General features: G+C 43.1%; 1 protein-coding gene across 1 annotated transcript in view; it reads left to right on the top strand.

Annotated features, from left to right (window-relative positions):
* The window catches only part of DRC11 (dynein regulatory complex subunit 11), a 247,671-nt gene that overhangs the window by 60,214 nt on the left and 175,192 nt on the right, over positions 1–12,265 (top strand). Inside the window, exons 4-5 of the mRNA XM_073577592.1 lie at positions 2,817–3,008; positions 8,079–8,150. Coding sequence (XP_073433693.1) covers positions 2,817–3,008; positions 8,079–8,150 — 264 coding nt within the window. The remainder of the gene's footprint in view (positions 1–2,816; positions 3,009–8,078; positions 8,151–12,265) is intronic.

Raw genomic sequence — 12,265 nt, 5'->3', positions numbered from 1 at the left:
GTCGGGGGTCCGACTGAAACATGAAACCCAATGCAAGTCAATGGGGAAGCAAAGTCGGCAGGGAGTGGAGGACAGTAAACACACCTACATGCCGGACCACTTTTTTAAAGTGCGCGAAAACTCTCTCTCTCCCCCCGGATGCTGCACATGTCATCTCGTTGCCCACAGTGTACGTCCTTGCTCAGTGTCTGAAAAAAGTCACGTGCAAGCATTCTGGGAAATCCAACTTTGGCGCTCGTTTTGCCGACCGCTTGGCCGACTTCACGCTGTGGTCAGGTTTCGGTCAGCGAAACCCGACTTTGCCATAAGTCGGCGACTTATGAATCTGGCCGACCTGTTTCGCTCAACTCTACCTATAACTTTATTTGTTCCTCCATGGTCTAAATTCGATTCAAGAGAAGGAAATATTTCAAAAGCTATTATGGTAGTGGTTATGGAAAAACTTGATGACAAATTTATGATGATTAGTGTGCTCCTTAGAATAACAGTATGAAATGACTTGCAGCGTGCATTGATGTGGTCAGTGCATCCACACACCCATGAGATACATTTCTATTTATATTTTTGGGGAATTAAAGTAATGCTGAGCTAATAATCCTTCCTGTTTTTATCTTCTATCATACTTCTCCTCCCAAAAATAAAAGAGCTTAACTGTTTAAACAAACTGACACTAAATTATGTCTAGGAACCAAAAGATCAGGGATCAAACTGATATTTCCTGCAATGTGCCAGGGGAGTACTTGGTATGAGGTGTTCCTGATAGGAGAGAGAGGATTAATGAGTGGCTTGTTGTACAGCTATCGAAATCTTCACAAGAAGGATTGGTGACCTGGAGAGTAGTCCTTCATAACACCTCTTAACCCCTTCACTGCCTGAGAAATTATAGTACCGACAACTCGTAAAGTGATTAGATACCTGACGCATTCCCCACTCTCTTCCTCCAGTGATTAGGTTCAGGAAATATGATAAATACATGTAAAGTGTCCTCCCTATAAGCCTTAATTAATTGGTCTCTAGAGTTCTTGGATGTCAAACTTTTAAGACTAGTTTGAATAACAGTCAGTCTAAAGGAGGAAATCCGCTCTATAAAGTAAAGATATTTTGTGTTTTCGCAATGGATTTGCCACAGCTGAATTTTACATCTTTTTCCAAATAGTTTATAAGAATAGATAGATTACATTACTTAAAGCTATAAAATTTTGGCAATTTTTTGGGTGAATTAGAAAACAGAATTCTTTACTTGTGGCTCTACTAAAACTAAACATGTAGAAAAACAAAGGGAGAGATTTACTAAGTAACAAAATTGTAGTGCAAGCTAATACATGTGATACATGTAATACATGTGCTATAAACTTGTTATGTGACACTTTTTTGTTTACATTGATCTTAACAATTTTGGAAAGGGTAAAGGCATGCATCAACTTTGTTCAGCAAATGACTGGTGAACATGTATGGGAGCCATGAGACGCATGAGGAGGAGTGCATCAGAGTTTCATGTTATTGGGAATTACACTTGATATGCAATGGCTGATCTACTACTGCATACCAAAAATGCAAGGTTGTCAGGTTGGATTTTTTTCAGCCATTGTGGGTTGAAATGACATATATGTGTGTTTTGAAATCTGACTTTGTGGATTTAAATTTTGTTAAAGTATCACCCTGATCTTTTAGTTTAGTCTGAATGTTAAAGACTTAATACACATTAGATGAAAGTTGGATGTACTCGTCCATTTTGGCAGGACTGGCCAACCATAAGAGGTAGGCAAATGGTAAGGTTCGGGGTCCATACCAGACACCTAGTGTTCATGCTCGTACCCCACACATGGACTTCTCCCAGAAGTCCGTGTTACTGTTCGGATTTGGCAGCCAGAACAAAGCTTGTTGACAGGCTACAGCCAATCAAAAAGCTTTACTGTGTGAGCACTTCTGGCTCAGTCACAGCCATGTAAAGTATTGGCATGTCTGTGATTGGCCAGTGCATACTGTGTATAAAGAAATAAAAAGGACATGAGGTTTCGTCTAATTTTGATAACCAGTGCAGCCAAAATCGACAGCTGCGGGTTGCAGCTTCCAGCTGTCAGCTTTATCTTGGCTGGTTATCAGAAATAGAGGAGTCCCACACTATGTTTTAATTATTTAAATAAATAATTTCATGACAGCATGAAAAACGCCAGATGTTCTGGCCCCCATTTATTTAAATGGCGTTTGGGTACTGTTCTGGTGACCAAACCAAAGTTTTTTTTAATGCTCAGCCATACCAGACAGACCCGAACATCTGTAGATCCAACCATCATTACTGCTGGACTATGTATGATCTGTATGCAGCAATTTACCCATCCGTGGCTAGAAACAAGAAAAATCTAAGGGATGAAGTCATAGAAAGGATTATATTATTAGCCATATTTATGAAACTAATATAAAATATATCTCTCAGAGAGACTTTCAAACACTTCAGAAAATGCTGCAACACATTTTATTATTTCTGTTTGTTACTCTATAAATGTATGTTGTGTAGTCTCTTACCATAAATATTTATAGAGTTTTCATTTTTAAAGAGTTATATTTACTTTATTTTATTTATGTTTTTTCTGGGTTTATTGAAATCTAAGGATATTTTATTTAGGATGTTTTTCTATATTACCAACATATTTATAGTATGCAAAATAAAACTGATCATTTTTTGGTATTATTATAATCAGGGTGTGATTATTAAAGTCTTATGTAAAATTAAAGTGACCTAATTGAAAATCACAAGTGCTTATTATACAATATCCTTCTTTATGACTTAACTTTGCTCATTTTGTCTGACGTGTCAGGTAAAGCCATTGAAGCCAATGTCACTAGATGAGGCAGTTCGAGTGATCCAAGTGTCTGAGAGGGCCCGACAGGGGAGGCTGAGGGCCAAGTTCATGAAGGAGATCCATTTAGAAGAGAAGAGAGAAAGGATGGCCAAAATTCAGGGAGAGAATATCTTGGATCCAGACCTGGCTGCACTGCGCATCCAGAAAGTAAGAACATGTCTATAGAGTGTTTTTTTGTGTTTCTTGCCAATCACTATGCTACTACTTCCCAAACTAGTTTCTTGGTTAGTACCTAATAAAGCTATATGATGCTCAGGTTTAATAGGGAGGATTAGCTATAGAACCAGTGAGTTAGTGCAAATATTAAAAATGGCAGCTCAAAGTTTTCACTTGCTTTCACCGTAGCCTATGGCATGGTTTTGCTTGTCAATTCTTTTGTATTTTGCTTAGGAGTTTTATTCAGAGATTGATAACCATAAAGGGAACCTGATTGGTGATTTATGCTACCCAAACCACGGTCAGCATGAAGCTGAGCTTTGCTTCACAATTACAGCCAGTTCTACTACAAGAAAAGATAGTCAGAAGAGCCATAACGAGAGACCTGTCAATCACGTGGACCTGTGCTAGTAGTAGCTGTGAGAGATGGAAGAAGCGGTGCTGGGATCTTCTAACTGTGTATTCCAACGTAATCATGCAGCCAGACTCTACTTCAATTTGCCCGTGGTTTCGAGAGGATGAAACGCGGACATCTTCGCTTTAGATAAGAAGTGTTAAATATTGAATTATGAAAAACTTGCTGCAATCGGAATAAGGGAAACCTATTTTATTTATAAAAACTAATTGCAAATAAGTTTTTCCATCACATAATTCTTACAATACACTTAACGGGAATCGTCAGTAAGATCAACCTTCCTAAACAATTTATATGGTTGTGCACATCATAAAAAGTTGAATAAGATGATTTCTTGAGATCTGCAATCCGATGTCTTATTCCAGAGAAATTTATATATTTTTTATATGTATATTAGCTGTTATTGACTATGGGCCAAACGCAGATCTGCATGAGAATCTGCCTCTAGTGATTATTTTAAATAAAGAGAGAGCTACCAGTGTGATGTGTAATGGCCGCTCTCTGCTCTCATGATCTTACTGCAGAGCTATGTGTGATTATAAGGCCACATTCACACATTCAGTATTTAGTCAATACTTTACAACTCTATTTGTAAGCCAAAACCAGGAGAGGAACAATCAAATGAAATGTATAATAGAAACACATGCACCACTTTGTGTAAACATGGCCTAACTGAAACATCTGCAGGTTTCTCTCAGCTTAACTTCCATCTCTCAGGCAGACAGGGTTGCAACAGAGCAGAGCTGTGAGAGCTGCAGCTGCAAACGTGTTTGTAAAGTGACAAAGTTCAGTTCTACTGGTCTTTGCTAGTGATATGTCTCACACTGGCAACGTCTCCTCCTCCTAATCTCCAGAGGGAGATTCCCATGGATCCAATGCCAGCCAACAGATCTTAATAGCTGTAACGCTGCTGTGTTTGGACCTTGATTCACGGCGTTACTCTGCATCTCTGCTTTAACCCTTCGCTCTTTTTCCCTCTAATGTGCTGGAATGCTGTTGTCAGTTATCTGTGTGGATGCTGCCCAGTGTCTGGCACCGCCACATAGCCGTACATGCGTGCGTGGTTCCTCTGCGATGCATGACCACCCGTGTGTGCGGTCCCTGGCAGCCACCCGTGGGTTAATAGGTCTGCTACACATTGCGTGTCTTACCATGTGTGTTCAGGCTCCAGCTTCTGCCAGGTGTCCTTTGCATTGCTGATTATGTTCTGTCTTGCTTAGGGCACACGCGGCCACACCTCCCTTCCTTTTATCAGGAAAAGGTGTGTGCTACAATTGCTGCTCCAGCCTATGGCTGTGTGGCAGCTCCTATATAAATGTCCCTCCCCCTTTGGGGCGTTGCCAGAGCTTCGCATTGAGTTCCTGAACCTTGCCATGTGAGTCTGTGTTCTGCTCCTGCTCTTATTCTGTTCATTTCTGGGGGAGCTGTTGCTCTTTATCCCTCTGTGAACTGTGTCTTGTAACTTGGCCTGCTCTGGGGGCATAATACCCAGATCGCCTTTCCTGGAGGCTGCATATCCAGGCCTGTCTGAATTGTGTCTTGTTTCTCCCCTGCTCTAGGGGCAGTAATACCTAGATCGCCCTTCCTGGAGGCTGCATATCCAGGCCCCGTGTATGATATGTGTTGTTTCCTGAATCCTGGATCTGCTCCTTTACCTGACCCTGTCTGAACTGTGCTCACTGTGTGATGTTCCTGAGGTCCTTCCGTGCCTTGAACCCTGTGCCCAGTGACTGAGACTCTTTGTTACCTAACTTTCTGTGATCTAACCTGGGTTCATCTAGGAAGTAGGAGTCCAGTGTGTCCGCTGAGTTTCTGCTACTCAGTACTCAGCTGGGGATTTGGTGCAATTCCCTGCTGGCTCCTATCCAACCCGGCAGGGTTTGCACCAGACCGCTTGGGTTCCTTTCTAGGTCACTTCCAGATGTCCGGAGCCTGATGACCGTGGTCTCTCATCCGGAGCCTGTCGTCCACGGCCTGATGACCTGTGTCTGACGACACCTTCCAGATTTCCTGATGTCCACCTGATGTCCTGATGTCCACCTGATGTCCAGATGTCCTGATGTCCACCTGGCGTCCAGATGTCCTGATGTCCACCTGGCGTCCAGATGTCCTGATATCCACCTGGCGTCCAGATGTCCTGATGTCTACCTGATGTCCACCAGATGTCCTGATATCCACCAGATGTCCTGATGTCTGATGTCTTCTTAATGTCCACCTGGTGCCCCGATGTCCTGATGTCCGCCTGGTGCCCTGATGTCCACTCCTTGTTCCTGTTGTTCACTCTGTGTTCTTGTTGTCCGCTTCGTGTTTCTGATGTCCACTCCGAGTCCGGATGTCTCTCTGAGTTCTGATGTCCAGCCTGCGTCCAGGTATCCAGTCCGTGGTTCTGGTGGTCCAAGTTGTGCTCTTAAGCCAGTCCCGTTCTCCTTCCTGGATGGAATCCTCCTCCATGGTTTCCGGGAGTTTCCAACTCTGCTCCCTGGTGACGGTCCCACCTGTGAGTCCTGGATCTGACCAGCCTTTGCCCGGTGCTGTAGTGCCACCACTCCTGGACCTGCGCTATCCGAATCCTGTTCTGTTGTCCTACCGGTTCCCTGGGGTCTTACCCGTGATGACCTCTGCCATCGTCTGAAGTCCGCCTGTGGTCAGCGTCTGACGTTCTCCTGCTGTGCCTGTGCTACGCCCGTTGCCATACATGCGTGCGTGGATCCGCTGCGCTGCATGACCACCCGCACGTGCGGTCCCCCCTGGTAAGCCCGTGCCAGACAACCTGGACTGCGTCAACCCATGATGACCTCCTGCTTCGCCTGTCAACCTGAGATGGGTTTCCTTCATGATGTGCATATTCCGGAACCTGGTGATTCTATGTTTTTGCCTTATTTCTGTAAACTTTATTTTTTCTTCATACCTGAAGTTGTGCGGTGTCTTTTAGTCCTACTTATGGCCATCTTGTCCACAAGCTCAGCTGCCACAGACCCTGGTCGCTACCCTTCCCTAGTCCTGGGAGGTCCGGGTCCCCCCTGTGGTCCAGTGGGTCCACATTCCACGACCGCTTTGGACGCATACCCCGACGTCATTATAGCTCGAAGACATGGGAGCGTTAGCTGTAAGCCACGCTGCGTCCGCGATCGTAACAATAGCTCATTTACATATAAGAATATGTGTATTTCTCTGGAACAAGACATCGGATTGCAGATATCAAGATATCATTTTATTCAGCTTCTTTTGACCTATATGTCCATATAGACGGGAGGAGGGTTGATTCTACTGAAGAATTATGTGATAGAAAAACAGTTCTGCAATTGATTTTATAAGAAAAATAATATCCCTATTTCCTTTTGCAGCTTGCAAATATTACAATAAAGTGGTAGCTGCTCAATTCTGTCAGTCTCAATCTCGACAGCCTATGTCTCTGTTGGGTTAATGTCACGCACAGTGTGGGAAAACTAAGTGAAACACGATGGGCAGAGGGGAAAGAAGCCCAAACACTAGGGAAAAGGGGAAGTGGAGACCCCTAGGCAGATCTAATAACATCCTGCCTCCCCTACCATCCCTATATTGGTTCCACACCAATTGCCAAGCAGGAACCTAAGCCCTATATATCCCTAGAGCTAGACCCTGAAAAGGGAATGGGGAGTGAGCACGGGACAGTCCCCACTGTACACTAAAGAGAAGAAGGGAGACAAACAAGGGGAAGCAACTTATCCTGAGCATACTCAGAGGGGTAACACCAAATGTCCTCCAACAACACCAAAAAGGAAGATAGCCGATTGCTATAGCTTCAAGCTATAAGGGAAATATGTGAATATCACTGGCAATTCCCTGAAGCATACTGGGAGTCTATAAACACCCAGGTCCAGGTGTGTCAATTAGAGCTGGAGGAAGGTTGCAGCTGGGTCCAAGAGTCAGAAGAATTAAGGAATCTGCAATGCCAAACGCAGAGACATTCTGCACCCAGATGCAGAGTGACTGTATCATCTTACACACCCGTGACAGTTAATCTCCAGCCTCTTCTTCTCTTGTGAACAATCATATAAACTGAAGTTAAATAAAATTACATTAAATCAAATCAGATTTGAGCCTAGATGAACATTTAACAGAGGAAAGAGAGAAGTGGAAGACTGACCAAACAGTGAGATGGATGTTTGGATTGAGATTAGCAGAATTGAGCAGCTTGGAATGTTTTGTAATACATGAAATCTGCAGAGGAAAATGTTTAACAATTTGTATTTTACAGCCAATGTAAAAAATGTTTTATAACACATAATACATACAATGTAACAAATAGCATGCATCTGTGTTCATTGTCTTACACTGAATTGCTGGCAATTGAGAAAAAACAAACACTTTATAATCTAGAGCAAAAAAAAAAAATTTTAAATGGTTCAGAGCAGGGTTAAGTAAGGAAAAGTTCTCTTTACATTTCCCATAGCAGTAGTAATGTTTACATTTGTAGTATTCTGGCTTTTTCTAGGGTAAGTAATGTGAAAGGTGCACAAAGTCATAGCATAAGGCCAGTTTATTTGCTGCCCATTCCATTCCACACTCCCTTCCTGTACGCTTTTCTACTTCCCCAATTGCTCTGCAGCTCAGGAAGCTGTTTTCACTTCTGCCGTATCCTTACACATTTTCCGTTCACACCATAGGTCTGGCGAGGCTATATTCAAAGGAAGAAAACTAAACAGCAAAGAGAAGAGGAAATGATCTTCCTGGGCATGGTAGGTTTTCCAAAGGACACACTTCTCCAGGGCAACATAAAGATCACACAAAATCGAAACATGTCATGAGACAAATCTTATAATATCTTGTCCTGGTGTTGTGGGGGGGTTGGCAAAGATGAAGCTTTTGTGTCCCAGTGAAACATTGCTGCGACACCTTAGCAACATATATCGTTCTGTGAATCTGGTTTCTTTGTTCTATTTATACCTGTTACTTTATGATGAAAAATTGGGCAAGTTAGACGAATTCTTCATTCCTTCTACTCCAGTTCCCTCGTGTCAAAAAGTTACAAAAATGTGGCACAAGGGGCATTTGCACAATCATTTTGTGACTTTTTGCATCATCCTTAAACACTTTTCTTGCTGCTATGGGACAAATTTACTACATTGTACAACAAAAAAATGGCTTCAGTCATATCACAAATCTACTCCAGCTCATAGCTAGTGTAGACTTCATTTTCTGGTACACACAACCCCAAAATGTACCAGATTTATTATGAGGTCTGCACCTCTTAATACATTTGCCGCTTCTTACTCCAGCTGGCTTTTGGTACGAAATGTGATAAATTCCCCCATTATGTCTTGTCACATATGCATTCAATAAAGCAGAAGACAGTCATATTTATAAAACTAATAGATAAATACAATCGAGGACCATACTATGGAAACTAACAGCGACCAACAGAATTCAATGACTAATTATTAGATCTGTCCCTGTTTTGTCCGGGGTTTCATCTTCTGTATAGTTCTTGCAGGCTATTTCATTGTTAAACGTCTATGGCCACTGTGCAAACACAGTCCACATCACAACTGTCCCATCTCCTGCTGTGGCAGCTCATTGCCAACTCTTTGGCCATCTTTCAAGCTTTTCTATAAAGGGCCTGTCACACTAAGCGATATCGCTAGCAATATCGCTATAACGTCACTGGTTTTTGTGACGCAGCACCGATATTGCTAGCGATATCGCTATGTCTGATACTTACCTCCGACCGGCTCCCCCGCTGGTTATCGCTGATCGCGCGAGAACATCCTGGACCGTTTCTCGTCGTCAGCTTCCTGCTGGGCTTCCTGTGGCGCTGACAAGCGACGTGGGGACGCGGGCGGGAGGACGTCAGGATCGCTGCGTCTGACAGGTAAGTAGCGACCGCCGACCCCTGCTATGTCGCTGGTGAGATCTGCCTGTGTGGCAGCTCACTAGCGACCACTTAGCGATGTACCAGCGATCCTGACCGCGTCATATCGCTGGTCTGGATCGCTGGTGCATCGCTAAGTGTGACAGTACCTTAAGAGCAAAGGTGCACAGGACCAGATATATGCTCCCCTTTTTCCAACTAGCAGCTTAACCTCCTCAGTGGACTGTCCTTTCTCCGACAGGCCGTCTTCCTGTAAGTTGATAGCCCTCTGTAGGTCATTGCTCCTCTACAGACCATCTCTTTGGCTTTGTCCCTCTCTTACCTGCTAAGCCTATACTATACACTCTAGCTGCAGTAGTCCTTTACCTTCTCCTATTCCACTTCAAGAGATGGGTATGGCCAAATAACTTGAGACCACAGGGTATGTTTACTCCCAGCAAGGGAATGCATACACAACATGGCCCAAACATCACCTTCTTCATCTGAGCAAGTAATATGCTGGCCACTGTCAACTCTCATCATCAGGGGCCATCTCCTCCTCCTGTCAGCTCTTGGCACAGTGAGGCAGTGCCTCCATCTATTCCCCTGAGCATTGCAGGGCACAGATCTTGCACCCACCTGCTCCAGGGGCTGTCCTCTCCTCCATTCTGTCTCACCAGCTGCTGACAGCGCGGTCATCATTCTCCGCATCTCTTAAATGGCGTGAATGTGGGCAACTGTCACACTTTACACCACAGTGTTGAATTGATAGCTAGATGGAAAAAATATAACAAAGCAGCACCAAAATTGTATGCAACGGGTGCAAACATTTGTGGAAACATACCCATCAGTCCAATTGGATATACATAGAAAAATAAGCAGCATTCAAGTTAAGTCTGCAAAAAGTGGAGGACTTATTTTTTCCCCTTTGACAATGGAATGGGATGGATACATGGATAGATAGATAGATAGATAATACAATAGATTGATATGTGATAGATACACTGGCAGGCACAGACAGAAGAGGCTCCCTGTGTAAGGACAATATATTGGTCCTTTGCAGCCCTGTAGCTCATCAATTCCATCTGCTTTGGAGGAAGTAGTGGCCCCCTTACCTTTTGGGCTGCATTGGTTGCACCAATGATATGTCCACCCCTGGATAAATTATAGATAGATACTGTAGATAGATAGATAGATAGATAGATAGATAGATAGATAGATAGATAGATAGATAGATAGATAGATAGATAGATATGTGATAGATACACTGGCAAGCACAAACAGATGAGGGCCCCTGTGTAAGGACAATATATCGGCCCTTTGCAGCCCAGTAGCTCATCAATTCCACCTGCTTTGGAGGTAGTACTGTAGTAGTCCCCTTACATTTTGGGCTGCACTGGTTGTACCAATGATATGTCCGCCACTGGATAAATTATAGATAGATAGTCTAGATAAATAGATACATACATACATACATAGATACTGTAAATAGAAAATGTCTTACAAAGGGGAAGCACTACAGGCACTACAGTAATTGTAGCTGCAGGTTCTTTTTCTTTTGGTTATTGTTAATTTGCATGCTGTGAGAGGGGAGAAGGAGCAGAAACATAGAAAGTGCATACAGCAGGAAATATCACCAAGCTGCGGGTAAATATCACAGCAATAGCAGCTCGTCCATTCAGCATGGATTGAAAAGTAATACAATTACAGAAACAATAGAAAACCATTGAGAAATCCCCCATATCTGTGGCACAATTGTGCCCTCTAGCTTAGCATTATGAGGACGTCCCTATGAGGACACCATAGCACATGATATAAGGCACCGCTCCCTGCGACAAGTTCCCTTTAGATTGGGTAACAGGAGTGGTTATGCTGGTAGGCAGCAGGGGCTTCTGTAATGAGCTGTTTTGGGCACACACTCTTTATTAATAGGTTTTTTAGTATCTCTCAGTCTTTCAATATCATTTTTCACTGTCTGATATGTGTGACATAAACCGAAAAGAAAAAAATGATGAGCATATGCCGAAAACTAATGTCTTGCACTTAATGCAGCATCTCGGGATGTAATAGAAAGGCACTCACTGTGTGGCATTAATATAGCGTGATACATAGTCTTTACAGTGTAAGATGACAGAGTCTCCGCGCTATGGCGCATAATGGCTTGGTACACACGCGGGGAGCTTCGTTGCAGTGGTGCAGCCAATCTGAATACATTTTCTTTATATCGGCACAATCTGCCTGACAGATTAGCTGTTATGGACACTTTGCATAAATATTTATGCCTGTGTTTGCGTGGGGGCAGAACAGTTTGATTTACAGGGTAATGCTATGTTTAATGACCCACTTTCCCCTCACTGCAGAGCCAAAGCCACATATCAAAAATCCAGCACTTTTAAAGATAACATGGGGAGTCTGCACTGTGGGGTCCACTTAACTGCTTATGTCCCAGAGAGTTCAATACTGCACGGAAAAAAAACACCAAGAGCCCGCCAGTCTGTCATCGGTTTATGAAGTGTGAGAAAATGAGAAGAAAAATATGCCGCTCTTTATAATCCTGTGAAGTCACTACTGAGTGCTGAACTAAGTTCCCAGTGTGCTGAAAACTTTACAATTTCTTCTTTTCTAACTGATGACTTTCTCTATCAAGTCTGAACGTCCTATAAACAGTCTGCGATTGGGAAAGAAGCTGAAGAATTACAAATATTTGCTTCAGTTTTTAACACTGTTAGAGTTGTCTTAACTCTGTGACCCCATTTTAAATTGAAGTCAGTGATCACCCCACCGCTACAGGCCCAACTCTCTAATCCTCCAGCAATCTGATATAGATGCCAAGGAAAGCTGAAACTGTCTGCCATTCATCCATTTCCACTGCAGCGACTACAATTTATTATTATGAGAGAGCGAAAGAAAGAGAGAGAAACAAAGAGAGAGAAAGAGAAATAGAGAGATACAGAGAAAGAAAACGAAAGAGAAAAGGAGAGAGAAAAAGAGAGAAAGAGAAAG

The sequence above is a fragment of the Dendrobates tinctorius genome, unplaced genomic scaffold (genome assembly GCF_039654945.1).
Source record: "Dendrobates tinctorius isolate UK_male_01 unplaced genomic scaffold, ASM3965494v1 ptg000056l, whole genome shotgun sequence".
In the NCBI taxonomy this organism is placed as follows: Eukaryota; Metazoa; Chordata; class Amphibia; order Anura; family Dendrobatidae; genus Dendrobates; species Dendrobates tinctorius.
The sequence above is the reverse complement of the archived record's forward strand: the minus strand, read 5'-3'. Positions and strand labels throughout refer to the sequence as shown.